At 48.5% G+C, this 20974-nt stretch overlaps 1 protein-coding gene and 1 long non-coding RNA gene across 4 annotated transcripts in view; one reads left to right on the forward strand and one right to left on the reverse strand.

Moving 5' to 3' along the window:
• Positions 1-20974, reverse strand: part of PNKD (PNKD metallo-beta-lactamase domain containing) — a 61221-nt gene that overhangs the window by 20351 nt on the left and 19896 nt on the right. For 2 of the 3 annotated variants that reach the window (XM_029933850.1, XM_029933851.1), the window contains exon 1: positions 105-297. The exons of the other annotated variant lie outside the window; for it this stretch is intronic. In XM_029933850.1, the coding sequence (XP_029789710.1) occupies positions 105-265 (161 nt within the window). In that variant the 5' untranslated portion in view covers positions 266-297. Of the gene's footprint in view, positions 1-104; positions 298-20974 lie in introns of those variants that run through there. 3 annotated transcript variants of the gene reach the window in all.
• LOC115287435 lies at positions 1085-8712 on the forward strand. Its single transcript, XR_003906473.1, has 5 exons — positions 1085-1149; positions 1389-1445; positions 1808-1861; positions 3334-3551; positions 8379-8712. It is a non-coding gene; the product is annotated as an uncharacterized LOC115287435 (long non-coding RNA).

Genomic DNA, 20974 nt, shown 5'->3' on the forward strand with positions numbered 1-20974 from the left:
TCGATCCCCTAGCCCTATCCCCACCCGAACTCCCAAGCCCTTCCCTCGGTCCCCGACGCGCCCGCCTTCCCGAGCCCCGCATCCCGCCGGAGCCCGACACTAACCCGATTCGGAAGAGCAGCCGCTTGCTGCGCGCCATGAGCAGGCCGCGGAGGGTCCGCCGCGCTCGGCAGCTGCGGGGGCTCACAAGCAGGACCAGGACAAGGAGCAGCAGACCGCAGCCGGCGACCCACAGCCACGGCGCGGACCAGCCGGGCCAGGCCATGCTGGGGGCAGGCGCCCGCGGCGGATCGGGGGCGGGCGGGGCGGGGCGTTGCTAGGCGACGGCTCAGCCCTGGCCCCTTGGCAGGGAACCCGCAGGGATGGGGCCCCGCCCCCTGCACTGTCTGGCTGGGGGCCGTGGGGGGCATTCTGGCCCCGCCCTGTCCGGCGACTCGCGTTCGAACCCGCCCCCTCGCCACGCTCGGCCGGGCGCACGCCCCGAATGCCACCCGGCTGGTGGAGGCCTGGTCCCGCCCCCGCTGGCTAACGAGGAGGCGGGGCCGCTATGGGCTTCGGACCTGCACTAATCCGCGTCCAAGATCTCCAGTGGCCTAGGAGGGGACCGAAATTCGACGGTCCCCACCGCACCCGCCAACCCACGGGGTTTCCTCCCACCTTTCCCCAACAGGGTACTCTGGGAGAGACCCTGGAATGGTTCTCTGGGCAGGAAACCTTAGACTCACACGTTTCAGCTGGAAGGAACCTGGAAGATCATTGCACGTGCATTTATTTATATTTATACACACACACACATACATATCTGTGTGTGATTACAAAGTGTGCTGTTATAAAGGCAATCAGCAGAGGGGGCAATGATATGAAGGACAGAGAGGACCAATTTAGACAGCACAGGGCGTCCCTAAGCAGGTGACATGTAAACCATGCCCTGAAGGATAAAGGCCACAGAGGCTCAGGCGGTGTGACTCAACCAAAATTATGCAACAATGGGTGGCAGAGACAGGACTAGGACACTGGTATCCTGCCTCCCAAGCCCAGTGGGATTTCCACATCATCCTGCCCCCCTCCCCCCCCACTCCCTGCCTCCCATCCCCTGCGCTGCTACCTTCCTGATGGGTTCCAGAATTTGTCAGTGGGAGGGAAGTAGATGTAAGGGCAGGTGTGGTGACACCTACAAATCTGGGCAAACCTTCTGGCTCCAGCCCTAGCCTTGGCCCAGAACAAGGGAAGGAAGCTTTCAAGAGTCCAGTAAACTCTCTCTCCCGCTGGGAGATGGCTGGGGAAGGGAGCAGGGGAGGCAGTGCTCATGTTTTCTTCCCTGCTACCCTTGCTCTGGCCTGAGAGGCTCGAGAAGCTGAACCTCAAATCATATACTCTCCTTCTGACAGACCCTGACTAGACAGCTGGATCTGAAGGCTGGATCCCCAGTGTGGAAAGCATAGGAGGTATAGGATTGATACGGACAATGAACTGGAGGCCTCATCCCCACCCTTCAAAAAAGCCAAGAGATGGGTTGATTTATCCCCAAACTGAATTGTAACCCTTATGTGAATGCATCTCGAGGGCCAGAGCCTATGGCCTGCTTCCTCCCTGTGTGCTTGCCCCAAAATTTGGCACCTTCTCCAAGGCCTGTCAGAAAAAAAAAAAAAAATCAGACAGGATGGAATTTAAGCCCCTGTTGTTAGCTTCCCACCCTTGAGTGCCACGCTGGAGGCAGAGGGGAGAGGAGACTGACAGGCTACTTTGCAAAAAGCCCTTCTTGGTCAAGGGACTTTGTATGTCTCTAAGTCTGTGTCTCTACACATAGAGAGAAGACTTATGAAGGCTCATCAAAAGTCATCATGAACACACCTTTCTGCAGGTAAAGGTGTGCCAGGCATTACATTGAGAAATCAAAACACGGTCTCTGCCATCTGAAACAGGAAATGCAGGCTCAGGCACGAATGATTGAGTCCTAAATCTCCAACCACACACACATTGACAAGATTATAGATAATCATCCAAGATGCATTTTATGAAACACAAAGAGCAAGGCCAGGGCTGGGGATAAGGAGTGAGAGTGGGTGTTTTAGGGACTCACATCGGCTCAGGAAGCCTCCTTCTCCCTCCCCAGAGTCGGCTCTGGAAGACTTCCAACACCTGCTCCAAATCTGCTTTAAAGATTTCATTTTTTAAGTAATCTCTAGACCCAACATGGAGTTCAAATTTATAACCCCAAGGTCAAGAGTCTCATACTCCACTGACTGAGCCAGCCAGGAACCTCGAATCTGCTTTAGTTTCATCTTCCCCTGCCATGAGAATTGTCTGTCCCAGCCAGACTGATGCCTCCTTATTTAGCCCCTCCTGCACTTTATACCTTATGATACCCAACTACTTGCATTTCCCTGAACGCATCCCATTGCTTCATACCCCTGTGACTTTGTACATGCTGTGCCTTTGGCCTGGAGTGCTGCTCATCCTTTGCTCCCCAAAGATTCAGATCAGATGTGCTCTCTCCAAGAAAGCTTTTCTCAGGGCACCTGGGTAGCTCAGTTGGTTGAGCGTCCGACTCTTGATTTCGACTCAGGTCATGATCTCATGGTTTGTGGGTTCAAGTCCTGAGTTGGGCTCTGCGCTGACAGTGAGGAGCCTGCTTGGGATTCTTTGTTTCCCTCTCTCTGCCCCTCCCCTGCTTGCACATGCACTCTCTCTCTCTCAAAAATAAATAAACAAACGTTTAAAAAGAAAAAGAAAAAGAAAGCTCTTCTTGAACCCTCCCACTCCAGCGTGGGCTTATGCATGTCCCCACCTTGTGCCGCTAGGTCTTGTTCATAATCCTATCTTTCAAGGCAATACCTCATGCTGTATATGTTTTGCAGACTTTGCTGTCTTCTTGAAGAGTAGGGACTATGGTTTAATTTATTCATCTTTGAATCTCCAGTGTCTGGGGTGGTACCAGACATATACCAAATACTCACAAATGTTCTTTTGGAGACAGAAAGAGAGAGAGCACACAAAAGAGCACCAGAACAAGAGGGGGAGGGGCAGAGGGTTCCACACCCAGCATGGAGCCCAATGCAGGGCCCAGTCCCACGACCGTGGAATCATGACCTGAGCCAAAATCAGAGCTGTACCCTTAACCGACTGAGCTACCCAGGTGCCCCATACAAATGTTCTTTGAAATGTCCAACTCCAAGGCTCCTGCTTGATGGGACCAAGCCTATCTCTTCCACCTTCTCAGATGCCATTCTTACCCTTGTTACTCAGACCAGGCACACTGTTCCTCAAATGTGCGGGCTCATCCTCACCCCAGGGCCTTTGCTCATGCTCCCTCGTGGAACACTCTTCCCTCAGTTCTTTGAATAGGTTGTAGGTTCTCATCCATCGGGTTGCAGCGCAAATTAACTCCTCTCTGATGGAAAGAGCCTGTATCTTGAGCCGACTGGTGACCGCATGGCTTATACCAGGAGCTCCCCACAGGGGTGATATTGCCTCTCAGAAGACATCCAGCTGAGTCTGGAGACATTTCTGATTGTCACAAAAGGGCGAGGGAGGAGTGCTCTCGGCACCTGGTAAGTCGAGTTTAGCATCTGCTAAACACCCTGTGATGAACAGGACAGCCTCCACAACAAAAATTTATCCAGCACCAAATGTCAACAGTACAAAGACTGAGAAACCCTTGCCTATGCACACGTGAAAATCCACCAGATTGTGCCCTAAAAATGTGTGCATTTACCGTATTTAAGTTATATATCAAATTAAAGAGAAAATGTTACCCTCTGAGAGGCCTTCATTGCCCACTCCATCACTCTCGATTATACTGCTCTGCTCACTTCCTTTGTCACACTTTTCCCGTATGACATGATTCTGTGATTCTGGCCTGCCACCCTCCTGGAACATAAGCCCCATGAAGTCGGGGAGGGATCTGTCTTCGCACCACTGTATTCCCGGTGTTGTGCGCAATGCCTGGCTCAGAGTAGGTGTCCAGTTAAGTATCTGTTGAATGAATGAGTGAGTGAAAGACACAAAGAAGGAATGAATTATCATTTGGTTATTGCCACTGAGTGCTGTGACTGTTGGAAGACGAGTTGTGAGCAGTAGGGTCAGTCCACGCAGGACGGCCGTGCGGAAGCCATGCCCTATGCAGGAGGAAAGCTAGTGAACAGGGAGTCAGACCAAGCCTGGTGACGCCCATGGTTCATACCATTAGGGAAAGCTGCAGAAGAGCCAAGTCTGAGGAGCCCCTCCTTGCCCGTGACCTCTTCCCTAGAGCAGCCTGGGATGCACTGGCAAGGCTGAGGTTTGCTTCCGCACCTCTCCTGGGAGAGACCCATTTAATGACCTGGATCAGGTGACTGGCCTGTGATGTGATGGTTTTAGAGCTTAACTCCCAAAGAGTAAGCCTCCTTCCAGGTTCCTGGGGGCAGGGGGCAGGGGTTCTCGAATCTGCCCCTTATTCACTTGTCATCTCAGTTCATCTGTCCCAGGTGTCTGAATCCTGTCTTCCCAACTGGCCTGGGACCTTCCATTAGGATCGAGAGCCTGCCTTCTTCTTCTGTCATGGCTCAGGCTGGCTGGCATTCAGGAAACCATGGTATTGATGGTGGTGGTGGTGATGATGATGATGATGATGATGATGGTGATGATGATGGTGATGGCAACGACAAAGACGATGATCGATCATGTAGGAGCTGATATGGGGGAGCTGTTTGAATATGAGAGAAAAGAGACATCTTGTTGGACCAGGGTGGAGAAGGGAGTTCAGTGTAGAAAAGTTAGCCAGATGCAGCAGTGATGGCCCCACTCAGCCCAGCCCCATTCATATCAGCCTGGACCCTCATCTACTGCGCCCCACACCAAGCTCACCCTCCCACGTGGACCTCCCTCCAAGAACGGTGCTGTACACTCTGGTTTGCATAGGAACAATTCCTCCGACATCCTCGGCCTCCTCACAGCCTTCCCTGGCCTGATTGACTGTGACCCCTCTCTACTACTCCCTTCCTCCCTCCTGCAGCCCTGCCTTCTGGAGGGGAAACCTTCAGCCTCCTACATTTGTCATGTGCCATTCCAGGTCAAGATCATTGCTCCTCATGCTTCATTTTAAAGCTTCTCTCCACTCCTCATCAGTCCAGCCACTGACCCAGCCCAGACTCTGAGGAGTTAGACACCTGGTTTTATCTCCCTGACTACTTCCTGCTGTCAGGGAATTCCAACAAGCACGGCTCATTGAAACTTGTAGCTCAGCAGTTCTCAAACTTTAGGCCATCTAAGAACTACTCGGGGAGCCTGCTAAAATAGAGACTCCGGGACATGTCCCCAGAAGATTCCAACTTGGTAGTTCTGGCTGGGACCCAGGAATATGCATTTTGCATAGGTAACTCTGAACGCTGCCTTGGCCTCAGTTCCTGACCTCAATTCCAAGGCCTTCAGTGTAATTCAGTAGCCTACTCATGTGGTCACACCCTCTGACCTCTACCCTGAAAACCTCAGCTCCAGTCTTTCCCTTAGCCCCTCTTCCTATACTCCTTTATCTCTAGTCCCTGATACCATGTGCTTTCTCCCAGCCCCTCAGCCCCTCTTGCCCACATTTCTTCCTTCCCAGTGAGAACTTGGGTTCAGTCCCTTGAATCACTCACCAGCTGTCAGCTTCCTCTTCCACCATGGCCCTCCATCTTTAGCCTACCTATGTCCAGAGGCCTGCTGGTACCAACCTGACAATCACCCACCTTTGCTTTGCAAACCTCAGGGACAGGGCCAGAGAAAACGGCCATCCCATGTGACTCAGAGCCTCTACAATTCAGGGGCCCCCAACACCTCTCTGGGACCCCTAACACTGATACTTGACATGCTTCGACTTTGCCGAAATGCCCTCTTACTACCCTCGGTTGCTATTGGAAACCTCAGGCACACCTCCAATTCCTTTACTTTCAGCCAATACCCTTAGAGGAGGTAATTCCTGTGCCCACCCACCTTCAATGAATTTTGCTACTTCCTTCTGAATTTTCAGAGGCAATGCTATTAGCCTTGTTCATTTCTTCAGGTGGTGTTCCTCCTGGCCACTACTTTTCCTCACTCTACAAGCAAGCTTGAGTGTCTTACTGCCTTACAAACATCCCTTGACTCTGGGTCCCTTTCTAGATTCTATTCTGCCTTTATCTCAACTTTCCTGAAAGTTTGTCTCCATGGGTTTGGTAGATTATATTTCAGTTCTCAATTCTTTCTTTCTTTCCTCCCCCGCCTCCTTCGGTTCTTAATTCTTCATCTCTCCCTGTAAACACATTCTTTGTCGTGTGACTATGCACATTTCCATAAAGGCAAAATAGATTTCCCCACACCATTGAGGGTGGGCTTGGTTTTGTGATTTGTTTTGGCCAGTGGTTTGTTAGCAGACATGATATGAGCAGAGGTCTTGAACATGTGACTGGTGGAATTCAGTGGCTGGGTCCATGCCGTTTGCCGTAAGAACATCCCTCAGGTCTTTGCTGGTCTAAGGAGGGTAAAACACGCATGGAGCCTGCTTGACCCCACCTTCACTTAGAAGCCGGCCCAGCCCTGCAGAGCTCAGCCTAGATCAGCTGAAGCTCGGCCTGCCTGCAGATGCCTGAGAGAATGATGCTTACTGTTGTATGCATCTCCGTTTCGGATTTGCTTGTAATGCAGCATTACTGCAGCAAGAGCTGATGGAGACAGGGGAAGCCAGAAGTTTAGTTATTAATGGTGTTGTAAATGATGCTTGGATAACTGAGTAGCTATTTGGAAAAGAGCACTTTAGATATGTACTTGGCAGAGAATACGGAAATAAATTCCAAGTGAATTCAAGTGTTAAGGACATAAAATTAAACCATACAAAATTAGGGGTGCCTGGGTGGCCCAGTCAGTTAAGCTGCTGCCTTTGGCTCAGGTCGTGATCTCACAGTTGTGAGTTCAATCAAGCCTGCGTCATCTGGCTTTCTGCTGTCAGCACAGAGCCCCTTTCAGATCTGCTGCCTCCTTCTCTCTCTGCCCCTCCCCCACTAGTGCTCTTGTGCTCTATCCCTCTCAAAAACAAATAAACATTAAAATAAAACATATAAAATTAGAAGAAAATTAAATAGATGCTCAACCTCTGGATAGTAGAAGACTTTCTAGGGCTAAAAGCAATAGAAGTGTTGGTCTAATTTCTTAATAGGCATATATTACCCTTAAACGCAGACAAAAAGCAACTAAAGACCTAACAAGGGAAACAATTACCTTTTTAGCTACTTAAAAATTTTTAAACCCTTTTTATATTAAAAGAAAACATGCACACATGCACATAAAGAAGAAAAAAAGCCAAAAACAAAAAATGTAGAAAATATTTGCCCCAGATTTGTCGGAGTTAATCTACTTAGTAAATAAAGACCTTTTTAAAAAATTTTTTTTATAAAGTTTATTTGTTTATTTTTGAGAGAGAGAACATGAGCAGGAGAGGGGGAGAGAGTGAGAGAATCCCAAGTAGGCTCCACTCTGTCAGCAGGAAGCCTGATCCAGGGCTCGATCCCATGAACTCTGAGATCATGACCCGAGCGGAAGCCAAGAGTCAGAGGCTTAATCGACTGAGCCACCCAGGTTCCCTCAACAAATGTCTTTCTAATATAAAGATGTTAATAAATGAGAAAACATGAAGAGCCCAATTAACAAAGGGATAAATGGCTAATATACATGAAAAAATGTAACATTTCAGAGTGAAATTAAATTTCTTAAATTAAAAAAATCTAGAAAATGTAAGCTAACTAATGAGATATAATTTTCATCTATCAAAATGGAAAAGATTACGACTAATAGAATCTGAAGGTTTTAAAGACTATTGGAAGATGGGTATTCATACACTGCTTGCGATGATTATTAATTGGTACAATTTTCTAGAAAGCAATTCCCATCTGTAGGTTGGTTTTTTTTTTTAATAATACATGGGTGGCAGATCCTGCTGTTCCCCCCGCCCCCACATTTCCCCTGCTAACCTCTATTTTGCTAGCTTCCAAGTAAGCCCCTTCCCAGCCCTGGTGGGTGGATCTTGATTGGTCCAAGCCAATCTATGCACTCACTGCCCAGCCGTGTAATTGGTTAGACCCAGGAATGTGATGCAATTCTTGCCATAGGATAATAATAGCAAATATTCACATAGCACAAATCACATACTTTAAAACATGCACTGTTCTAAGTGCCTTTACGTGGAAAACTCTCAGCTCCCACAACAGCCCTGTACATCAAATGGTTATGATTCCCATTGCACAGAGAAGAACATCGAGGCAGTGAGAGGCCAAGGCAATTGTTCCATGTTGCACAGCGCTGAGGTGGGGCAGGAAATAGGCTGCGGGCCTTCTAGGGAAGGTTTTCCTAGTCACTGAAAAGGGGTATCATAGGACTGTGCTCTCTTCTAGCTCCAGGACATAGTCATCTGCCTGTGACGCTGGCAACTGTGGCTGCCAATTTTAGGACGTTGAGGGAGGAGCCTAAGAGGGTATTGCAATACACCGGATGGCAGAACAAAAGTGAGGATGGACCCAGTGTCCCCGGAGACATAGCCAAGTCCCTGTATGAACCAGTCTGGATGACCTCGCCCTTGGACTTCTCGTCACGTGAAAGAAAAATTGTCCTCATTGTTTAAGCTACGTTTAGTAGTTGTTTTTGTTTCTGTTTTTATTTTTTGATACTTGCAGCCCCAAACACTCAAACTAATACTGTGGGTAAAATTTCCATTTATAAAGCGGGGGAAAACAGGATGCCAAAGTATATATATTTTGTATAACTGATATGATTGCTGTAAACAAAAATGCATAGAAAAAACTCTGAGGTGCTATCAGTGATGACTGTTGATTGATGAACTTATGGGGTACCACTTGTTTTCTTTTATATATATATATATTTTTTTTTGATTTTAATGTTTATTTTTATTTTTGAGAGACAGAGAGAGACACAGAATGTGAACAGGGGAGGGTCAGAGAGAGAGAGAGGGAGACACAGAATCCAAAGCAGGCTCCAGGCTCTGAGATGTCAGCACAGAGCCCGACGTGGGGCTCGAACCCACCAGCCGTGAGATCATGACCTGAGCTGAAGTTGGCAGCTTAACCGACTGAGCCACCCAGGCACCTCCTCTTTTTTTATATTTTAAAAATATTTTCTGCCCTTCTAGAGTGAGAATGTATTAGTATTTTAATCAAAAAGATGATTTTAGGGGTGTCTGGCTGGCTCAGTCAGTAGAGCATGCGACTCTCGATCTCAGGGTCATGAGTTCAAGCCCCATTTCGGAGGTAGGGTTTACTTAAAACGTTTTTCTATTGTTTTATTAAAACAAAGAAAGCAGTCCTCCTTCCTGCCTTTACTTGTGGCTCCCCACTCGTTCTCAGGCCACTCAGCTGAGCTTCTGCCCCACGCTTCCGTCCTAATTTGGCTCTTGACTCGTACAATGTCAAATTCCTTTGTCACTGTTCAGTCTTGGTCACCTAACCTCGGGGTAGAGTCTTCTTTTTGCTTCACTTCCTTGTCATGGTCTCTTCTGACTGTCCTCCCATAAGCGTCCTGTCACTCACGTGTCCAATTCCCCAGAGTTCATGATGTAGCCCTCAAATTTCTGGAACCACATTCACTGCTTTCCCTGCCTCGGTTTGACATGGAAGGCATCATTCCCAGAGAGGAATGTCCACCTTGGCTTCCCTCTTGACTTCCAAAGTGAAATGCCCATCCCTTTCCAGTCATTTCCGGGTGTGATAGGGCAGATGTAGAGGGGCCTCAGTCTCTTTCTTGGCAAAAGGGACCGAGGATCCATACGGAGCTATTCTGACGATTAACTGTGATTACCCAAGGAAAGCACACAGTGTCTGGTTCATTGGAGGTGTTCATTCAGTGATGTTGTTGAATCTGGTATCATTCTTGCAACTTCAACGTCTGGTCCTTGTGGGTGCTCAAATACACATTTTATGAATGGATGCAAAGGGTGTGATCCTTCCCCTTTGGTTTCCCATAACCATCACCCAAATTTGGGCCCTGGAGTCCTAATGTCCCACCCACCTTTAGCCCGTATCCAGCTTACATAGGCTATCAGACAAAGCCTTTGGAAGCCCAGCTCTCAATCAGGTCCGACCCCCCTGCTCAAAGCCAGTGTCTACACTGTTAAATTCACATTGCTTGACTTAGCAATAGGGTCTCAAACCAGTTTTCCAGCATTTTATGCTTCCAGTGTTCCCTTCCGTGTGCCGCCTCCCTAACCCCCCCCCCCGCCCCCCTTGCCCGTAGTCAGCCTGCCCTGGTCACTGTCCTGAGGTTTTTACCCCCTTCATCTGTCCCACCATGCCTGGAGAAATCCTCTGAGACACACTTCTCTGGGTACCTTCTGCCTGCGCACAGCCTCGCTGATCTAATACACTCCCAGAAATAGCTGTAATTAATTAAGGCCGATTCTCAGTCTGGGGAGTTCTGCCACTCTCCCACGGGGAGGGAAGGAGGGGTATGAGGGCAGTCCCCAGGGAGACTGATGCGTCTTCTCTGGGAGTACAGCTATTTTATTTTATTTAAATGTTTTTAATTAATTTTTGAGAGAGAGAGAGAGAGAGAGAGAGAGAGAGACAGCATGAGCAGGGGAGGGTCAGAGAGAGAGGGAGACACAGAATCTGAAGACAGGCTCCAGGTTCTGTGCTGTCAGCACAGAGCCCGATGCAGGGCTTGAACTCACCAACTGTGAGATCATGACCTGAGCTGAAGTCGGACGCTCAACCGACTGAGTCACCCAGGCGCCCTGATTTTACTTTGTTGTTTAATGTTTATTTATTTTTGAGAGAGAGAGAGAGAGCAAGGAGGGAAGGGGCAGAGAGAGAGACACACACACACAGAATCCGAAGCAGGCTCCAGGCTCTGAGCTGTCAGCACAGAGCCCAATGCGGTACTCGAACTCACAAACCAGGAGATCATGACCTGAGCCGAAGCCCGCCGTTTAACTGACTGAGCCACCCAGGCGCCCCATATACAGTTCCTTTAAAACTCAAAGTAAATTCAACCTCCTTGTTGAAGCCCCTTCTGATCACACTTTATGCCTGGTCACTACTCTATCTCCAGACTCCAGAAAAATGCATGCCTCATAGTTGTCAAAAGGAAATGAAATGAATAGTTTAAAAAGTAACCCTCGCTACTTCCTACCTTGAACTGTTGGAAGTGGGGAGGGTCCACTGGGGGGAGCTACTGTATGTGGTTTCCAGGACTGTGACCTCCCAGTCTCCCCCTTCATGCCAGTGCCTAGCACGCTGCTGGAGCCGGTGCAGAGGCGACAAAAGGAAGAGCAGGACTAGGGGGCGTGTGCTGTACTCTGCACCAGGCAGGAGCGTGCCCTTGTGTGTGTTATTTCATCGTCCTAACAACTGTGTAAGGCAGGTAATGGCGTCCTCATGTTAGAGATGAACAAACTGAGGCTCGGGTAGGCTGAATGACGCACCCCATCCCAGAGCTAGTAAGTGACGGAGCCAGAGTTTAGTCCTAGTTTTGTCTGACCCCAAAGTCCAGGCTCCTCCCCCTGACCCTGTGTTGCCCGCCAGGGTAGAAGATGGTTCGGTCAGAGTCTTCTAGAAAACACTCAAACTAATGACTTGAGGAAAGCTTTGTGAACCGATTACAAGGTGAAGGGCACAGTGTAGGAAGCAAGGGACAGTGCAGTTCTCCAGGGCTAGTGAGACAGCGTGGCCACGGCACCTCTTCTAGGCCTGACAGGTGAGGGGATGGAGCAGGTATGGGACTTGGAGGGACAGAGATGTGATGTGTGCACCTGACCTTGGGTTGAGGGATTCCTGGGGACTTTGGTTGACGACTAAGCCAGTCTGTGGTGGCCCTTCAGGAGAGAGAACACCTCCTGACTTTGCCACTCCTTGCCTCCCCTCTCCATTGGCCAAACTGAACCCAAGCTGGAGGACAAAGGTCCCACCGATGTGTCCGTACAGGCCAGCTCTGAGCACAGTGGAGAAGGGTAGACATGAATGCGGGGGGCATATGGAAGACAGCCAGCCAAACGAGGCCAAAGAAGATGCGTGGGTTGGGGTGGCTGTGGGTGGGGGTTCACTGATGCTTCAGAGGTGGAGGTCCGCTACCACCTTCCGTCAATGGCTCCTGACCAGCCTCCCTGCTCTCACGCTCCAGGCCTCCGGGCCATCCTCCACTCAGAGCCAGGGGATTGTCTTAAAATAGGAACCCAGCTCGGAACCATTCAGTGGCTTTTCTTTGAGGTAAAATTCAAAATGTTAGCGAGGACCAAGAGGTCCTGTAGATCTGGGCCTGCCGTCCTCCCAGTCTCCGCTTAGGCCACGCCCCCAGTGCTCACCCTCACCTCAAAGTTCCCCCAGCACCCCCGGCTCTCTCTGCCTCAGGGTTACCAGAGAATGACCCAGCGTGCCTGCCACTGACACACACACACATACACACACACAGACACACACACATCACATACCATATAATACACAGACACATGCATCACATAGCATATTCATACACATAGATATACATACCACCATGTACTACACACAGACACACACACATCACGTAGCATATACATACATATACACACACATACCATGCACCATCCACACACATACCCCCAATACGTACCACATACCAAACACACACACACACACACCTTACACTATATACCATACACACATACCATACACACCACACTGTATATATCCACGTCCACATCCATATCCCACACACCATATGCCATACACATCCACACACACACCATACACATCCACATCTACACACACACACACACAACACACGCGTGCACACACTCACGGCCCATCTGGCTCAGATTCTTCAAAGCCACCCTGTCAGGGCAGCTGCCCTGGCCTCTCCAATTTCGATGAGGGCGCATGTCCTGCTCTCTTAGGGCACCACGTCCATTTCTCTTCAGCGCAGGTGCTACTGTGAGTCGTGATATATTCACCTGTGAGATCAGCTGCTCCTGCCTGCGCCGCTGCAAGTCCCGAGAGAGCAGGAGCTGCACGTCGGCTGTTCCCTCCGGTCTAGCCGCCCTGTGGCGCTGGGCTGAGCACACGGTTCCCCAACACTTGCTGGGTTAGTACACAGGACCAGGTGTGGGCCTGACTCCGCAGCTCCTAGGCCGAGAGCCCGTATGTGTGTTCTACTGCTCTGAGCTCAGTTCCTTTTCTTTTTTCTTTTTTTAAAAAAGTTTTATTTATTTTTGAGAGAGAGACAGCGTGAATAGGGGAGGGTCAGAGAGAGAGGGAGACACAGAATCCAAAGACAGGCTCCAGGCTCTGAGCTAGCTGTCAGCACAAAGCCCAACGTGGGGCTCGAACCCACGAACCGTGAGATCATGACCTGAGCCAAAGTCGGATGCTTAACTGACTGAGCCACCCAGGCGTCCCTCAGTTCCTTTTCAAATTGACTTATTATGGGGAATTTAGAACAGCTAAACGAAAGAGAAAACAGGAAGAGCTCTCTTATCCCCGTTTCCTAGCTTCAACACTGGTCAGCTTATGGGGTTTGGTTTCTTTATCTGTAGGTAAGGAAGATGAGGGTGATTTTCAAACCTTATTGACTATGACTCACAATAAGAAGGGCATTTTATATCAAGGCTCATACACAATAGATGAGTAAACAAAACTAAGGCAAAGTTTCACACCATAATAGTGCTTATATCCTCATTTTTTCCTGGTCTTTCTTTAAATGTCAGTACGACCCACTTAACTGAACTCACTAATCGGTCATGATCAGCAATAAAAGAACACTGCATTGCATGATCTTGCACCCATCTAGAAAATTGTGAGGCTTCTAGCTTTTCTTGCCCAACAATGATAGCCAGATCCTGCCCCCTAGTGGTCATGTTTGGGTACTAAGTTTGTCTTCCTAGAGGTCAATTTTTTCAATAAATAAATTCATTTCAATGAAAAGGGCTGTAAGTTTAGTACCTACTTTAGGTATCTGGTGAGAGGTGGGGGGGGGGTGTATGAGAGGTCATAGACCTTGACCCCTAGAGTCTTCCTCCGATTGATGATCAGCATCACTGCTACAGATCTGTGCTAATATGGTAGCCACCAGTCAGCCCATGAGGCTATTGGGATACTTGAACTATGGCTAGTGCAACTGAGAAACTGAATTTTAATTTTGTCTTATTTCAATTCATTTAAACTTAAATATAAAAATCAACACCTATTTCAGTTACTTAAATAAGTATGGAACAATACTTTCCCAATGGTATGTTTTTTATAAAATCTAGATAAAGAGTCAATATTTCTGTTGAAAATTTAACACCAAAATTGAGACGTGCTGTAAATGTAAACGAGATTTCAAAGTCCTGGCATGAAAAAGAATTGCTGCCAATAATTTTTTTTAATGTTTTTTATTTATTTTTGATACAGAGAGAGACAGAGCATGAGAGGGGGAGGGGCAGAGAGAGAAGGAGACACAGAACCGGAAGCAGGTTCCAGGCTCTGAGCTAGCTGTCAGCACAGAGCCTGACACGGGGCTCGAACCCACGAACGTGAGATCTGACCCGAGCCTAAGTCAGAGGCTTAACCAACTGAGCCACCCAGGCGCCCCAAGAATTGCTGCCAATAATTTTTTATACTTGGTTAAATGTTGAAATAATGTTTTTGGATATTGGATTGGGTTGGGTTAAATAAATAAATTTCATTTCACATGTTTCCTTTTTATTTTATTTTTTAAATTTATTTATTTATTTAGAGAGAGGAGTGAGCAGGGGAGAGGCAGAGAGAGGGGGAAAGAGTCCTAAGCAGGCCTCATACTGCTAGTGCAGAGTCCGATGTGGTGCTCGAATCCACAAACTGGGAGATCATGACCTGAGCTGAAACCAAGAGTCAGACACCCAACTGACTGAGCCACCCCAGCACCCATATTTTTACTTTTTAAATGGGCCTACTGGAAAATTTTAAACTACTTATGTGGCTTAAATCATATTTCTAATGGACAGCACCCTAAAGGCGGGAGTTCCTTCTGACATCTCTCCGTCCAGCCCTTCCTGTGCATCTTGCATCCTTGATAGAGATGAAGGAAGATTCTAGAATCCTCAGTCACACTGGGTAGGAATGGGGATGGGGATTAGGAATTAAGTGTTGGCCAGGGGCACCTAGGTGGCTCAGTCAGTAAAGCATCTGACTTTGTCTTGGATGATGATCTCGTGGGTCATGAGTTCAAGCCTCTAATATGGCTCCGCACTGCCAGTATGGAGCCTGCTTGGGACTCTCTCTCTCTCTCTCTCTCTCAAAATCAATTAATTAATTTTTAAAAAGGAGTTGAGTGTTGGGTAAACTAAGATTGAGATGCCTTTGGCCTCATCTGGAAGAGTTCGGTTCGCCAGGCAGCAGTGAGTCACCGGGAGCTCATTAGAAATGCAGATTCTCAGGTCCCCCCTGGCCCCCCACCCCAGACGCAGAATCTGCACTTAGACAAGATCCCCACATCACTTGTTTGCAAATTTGGGAGAGCCAACTGGAAATACAGGGGGCTCTTCTCTGTTTCTTCACACAGGGACATAGGAAGCAAGGCCAAGGCTGAGAGTGAGGCTGCAGAGACGGTGATGGAGCTCTAAAGAGATGGAGGGAAGAGGGGAGGAGTCATCTGGGGTGGGGACGTCAAGATGACTGACAGGGAAAAACCTAAGTCTGCATGAACTCAGTGAGATCAGTCAGCACCTTCCGTGTTTGCCTTCTCCCCCTTCAGCTGGGTGCGTGCAGGGAGGTGCTGCAGAGTTCCCCCAGGCAGAGAGGGGCAGAGCAGTGCGGTGATCCTCACGAGGGATCAGGGATGGGATCCAAGTTGGTTAAGGGGGTGGGGAGAGAAGTTGGGGGCGCAGGGAGGTGGACAGAAGACGCACGAGCTGTCAGTCCTGATGTGGTCAGAACTGTTGCGGTTGGGCTGCTGAGCTGGAGAGACAGATGATGGTCAGGGCGTGGGCACCTGTTGTTGAGATGATGGAGGGGGTGCAGTTACGGGCAAGGAGAGGTTCTAGGGCAGAACCATCTTGGGCTGGGAATAAGAGGACATGGCTGTCGGCTTTTCGGAGCGTGCAGCTGTTGAGGCAAATGCAGGTAAAATATGAGGAAGGTCTTCCTGCCCACGGGAGGCCTGCCCAAGCTGGGAATCCCCCGACGGGTCAGGGTGATGGAGGAGACCAAGGTCCGCCGCGGTAGAGGGCAGGGTGTGAGGGCACAACTGAGCTACACAAAGACGAATTCACCTACGAAGGTCCTGTTAAGTCTTCCGAATGCAGTCACACCACTGGCCAAACTGAAGTGTGTTCAACACTGAAACACTGGGCTTCTCTCTCACAACCGACCACAACAATTCAGTTTTTGCTAGGCTCCAAGCATTTGAAAACTGCCATTTAAAAAAATTTTTTTTTAATTTACTTTTGAGAGAGAGAGAGAGAGAGTGAGCGTGAGCAGGGGAGGGTCAAAGAGAGAAGAAGTCACTGGATCTGAAGACAAGCTCCAGACTCTGAGCTAGCGGTCAGCACAGAGCCTGATGCGGGACTCGAACCCACGAACCGTGAGATCACGACTTGAGCTGAAGCCAGACGCTTAACGGACTGAGCCACCCAGGTGCCCTGAAAACTGCCATTTTAATCCTTACACCCTACTGTTACCTCCCTTAAAAAATTTTTTTAATGTTTGTTTATTTTTGAGAAAGAGACAGAGACAGACAGAGCACTAGTGGGGGAGGGGCAGAGAGAGAGAGAGGGAGACACAGAATCCAAAGCAGGCTCCAGGCTCTGAGATGTCAGCACAGAGCCTGACACAGGGTTCGAACTCACGAACCCTCAGATCATGATCTGAGCCTAAGTCAAATGCTTAGCTGATTGAGTCATCCAGTGGCCTAACCTCCCTTTTTTTTTTTTTTTTAAAAGATAAGGATATAAGGCTCAGAGAAGTTAAGTAATATGCCCAGTGTCACACAGCCACTAAAGTAACGTGAACAGGGTCCAGGTCTGTCTAGCACCGAAGCCAACTGATAGTCTGATTCTCCAGAGGAAAACATTCAGCCTCCCCTAAGATGCTGATTCCCATTTCTGAGTCTAGGAAGAAGGTATCCCCAAGGGAACGGATGTGTTTTTCACAAGCCCCGTAGGTGATTCTGAGGGTCAGGGAAGAATGGAAAGCGTTGCCCTGTACCCTGGCCGCAGCACAGCGGTTGCCAGGCGGTTCCGTGGCCCAGCCTTTGTCACAAGGTGCAGACACATCCAGGGAAGGACGAGCTCTGACCTAACCTGTCTCCAGTTCTATGCAGCTGTAAGATCGCTAGCAACAGCACCACGTGCATGCTATTTTCAATGCTTTTCACGTAAATGGTTTCATCCAAGGCCTCAAAAGTGCAGGGGGTAGGAAAGAACATTTTATGACTAGACTCATTTATAAGTAAAGAGATGGGCCCCAGGCCTCACAGCCGTTCAGGGGCAAAGTGAGGACAAATCTCTTGTTCCTGGGCATCCTCAGACGCCGTTCTTTCTACTCCCAATTTCTTTATGAAAGAGCTGACGAGGCGCACCCGGGTGGCTCAGTCAGTTAAGCGGGAGACTTCTGATCCCAGCTCAGGTCATGATCTCACGGTTCGTGGATTCAAGCCCTGCGTGGGACTCTCTGCTGATGATGCAGAACCGGCTTGGGATTCTGTCTCTTCCTCTTTCTGCCCCTCCCCGGCTTGTGATCTCTTATCTCTGACTCTGTCTCTCTCAACATAAATAAACAAACTTAAAAAAAAAGAAGATAATGCTGACTATTGTTTATGGATAAAAAGACTAATTTTTAGGGGAAAGGGCTCTAATTTTTTAATGTTACAATCCCTTTAATTTAACAGATGATGGGCAGGGCGGTGTGAAGCTAGGGATGAATGAGATTCTGTCCTAGCCCTCTAGTGGAGAGAAAGAGGCATACTTACCCCAGGCTGGGTTAAATGCCTCAAGTCAGTAAACTCAAAGTCTTTGGGGAGAAAAGCGGGGTGGGTGGGGCAGCTTTTTGGAGAAAGTTGGGTGGAGTAACTCGGGAACTCTAAGTAATCAGGGGCAGGGCAGGAGGAATTTGTTGGACAGATCATTGGAGCCCTGTGTCTAGGTGCAGAGAAAGTTGAACCTTCCCTGCCCACTCCCTTCTGGTTCCACCTGGGCTCCTGGGAAACCACTCCAGGGGCCCACTCCTCCGGACCCCCCTTGGCCCCTCCTCTCATCAATCATTAATCTTTGGCTACCCAGGCCCTAAAACAAACAGTCGCCTGATTCCTTTCATTCTCCCTATCCTGCCTCCTGCTGCCTGTGACTTGACTGAACTTGACTTTCCTCCCAGGGCAGGGTTGACAGAAAGATACAAGAACACTCAGTTAAATCTGAACTTCAGATAAGCAAGGAATAATTTTTAGTGTAAGTATTTCCAAATATTATATGGGGCAATGACACATACTTCAGCAAAAAAATTATTTGTTGTTTGTCCGAAGTTCAAATAAAACTGGTCATCTTGCATCTTCATTTGCTGAAGCTGGTGACTACTCCAGGGACCCCAGCGAGCCTCCCGCGACCTTCCCATCCTCCTTCTAGGTGACTGCTGAGAGTCACATGCCTCCCAGTGCCCTGGAGGTAAAATCTCCATTCTGACTCCTTGTCTCCTGGCTCCGCCCTACTTCTCACCACCCTACGCTCAGTCCTAGATTGCTGGGACAGAGGTCCTCAACCCCTTGCTTAAGCTAAGTTCTGTTCCCTAGTGAACACTTCTTCACCCCAGCACTTGCCAAACTGTTAAAATTATAATTAGGTGGTCTCTAACCACCTCCCCTAGACCGTGAGTTTCTTGAGGACAGGGGCTGTGTCCTTCAGTTTTGTCATCTCCAGAACTAGAACTCACTGTCTGCTTGACAGACAGTAGGGCTTAATTAATGATCTGCTAAGAGTCTTACAAACAACACCTTTATCTTTTTTATCCAGGGATAAGAAGGGGTCAAGAGAAGGAGGCATCGTTTACTGAATGCCTCTGGTGTGCCCTGGGCCAGGTGCTTCGTTTCCGAATCTCTTAGGATTATAATCTTGATTCCATGATCAGAAAATGGGCCCAGGAGAAAGCAAGCAGCTAGGCTTACATGGGGCTTGGCCGTGTGTGTCCCCACATTCTGCTTTCTCATGGGTCAGATGTGACTGCTGGCTGGAAAACAAATCTCCTTGGAGACTGTTCTGGCAGTTCCCAGAAAGGGGAGGGGTACTTTCTGGGGGAACGGGCCCAAGGGTAGAGAACTTGAAGGAGCATCCGGAGATCTCTCCAGATTCTGCAAGCCTTTGCACCTCACCTATGGCTCTACTCTGCTATCAGGGGACGTGCTCCTGTGAGCTCTTGCTGGTGAGCTCACACTTCGGGAGGGGACTTCCTAAAATGAGGTCTGTGGCCCCCTTAGGAACTGAATTTACATTGGGAGTTGGAGTGGCTGGGGGAGGGAGCCTGCCATAATGTCGGCCGGCCCCCCTAAGTGAACTCCTTAAATGATATCTATACAAATAAACATACATAGTACGTGTGTGTGTAAGTAATTTAAGAACATATGTATTTTAATTTGTTTGAATTATAGGGAGCTTGGGTGGCTCAGTCAGTTAAGTGTCCGGCTTCGGCTCAGGTCATGATCTCATGTTCTCGCATTCGTGGGTTCAAGCCCCGCGTCGGGTTCTGTGCTGACAGCTAGCTCAGAGCCTGGAGCTTGTCTTCAGATTCTATATCTCCCTCTCTCTTTGACCCTCCCTGCTCACGCTGTCTCTCTCTGTCTCTCAAAAATAAGTAAAAAAAAACATTAAAAATGTTAATTTGTTTGAAATATATAATCTAAGTGGTAATTTTGCAAGTACTATGCTTACTAGGAAGCACACTGTCTTCACTTATGTTTGGTATGCACCTGAGCTTCCAGATAAGTCCATGGGCCCCTCCTTAAGTCTTGCTCTAGGACACAGCTGGACTGACCACCAGAGATAATCACATAAAGAAAAGTACTCAGTGATGGGTGTGGCATCAGGAAGGCTTCAGGTGGTCTCGGTGGTCTACCCGCATTCACTTCGAGCGGTGCTTTGTCATCTACCTGCCCCGCCCCCGCCATTCAGAAAGTTAGCACCCACAGGCTGTGAAAGGCATTCCGAGGTAGTGTTGATCTGTAGCTTATTAGCATTAGATAAGCACCAGAAATAAAGCTGTTCATCTACCAGCAGCTTTGGCGTAATGGAAAAAACATGGACTTTGCAACTATGCAAACTCAGGCAATGTTCAGAACTTCCCAGGACCCATTTCCTGGTCGGTGAAAGAGTACTGAGAGGGCATCCTTGCATTAGTGACTGGGAGGGCGAGATGCCAGGCACACAAATACTAGTAACCTGCATCCCAAGTCAGGCCTTCAGACTCTCAAACACCTGCTTTCCTGGTTGAAGTAATTTCAAGCAGGAAATGTCTCATTTCTCAGGGTCAGAGATTCCCAGTTCCCTCTCAACATTTGGACGTTTGAAGTTTTAAACTTGAAAAGTGCGTTTGGCTTGAAAGGAGGGAATTGTCAAAGGTGTTCACGGGTTTATGTCTAATAATGAAAAATGAGAAAGTTTAAATGTCCTCCAGTAGGAAATTGATTTAATAAATCAATTCTATGTGATAGAATATTTTGCGGCGTTAAAATTACACTTTTTAAGAATTATCTAGTGACAAGAAAAATGTTCTTGATAAAATGATAAGTAAAATAAAAGCAATATTTAAAACATCATATAATATGACCCCACTCCAGAAAGACAAGTGAAATACATGGACGTATAAGGAAAGAAGTATGAACGCAAGCGCTTTCCGCAGGGGGTCGGGAGGCGTGGAAAGAAGTGATTTTCCTCCTCTATTTTTGGGTTTTCTAAGTTTCCATCAGTGATCACGTATCACCTTTAAACCTCAGAACCCTGGAATCACGTCGGGGCCTCGGACGGCGCTCGCGCAGCTGGCGGACGCCGGCGGGACCCCGGGCGGACCCC

The sequence above is a fragment of the Suricata suricatta genome, chromosome 3 (assembly GCF_006229205.1).
Source record: "Suricata suricatta isolate VVHF042 chromosome 3, meerkat_22Aug2017_6uvM2_HiC, whole genome shotgun sequence".
NCBI lineage: Eukaryota > Metazoa > Chordata > Mammalia > Carnivora > Herpestidae > Suricata > Suricata suricatta.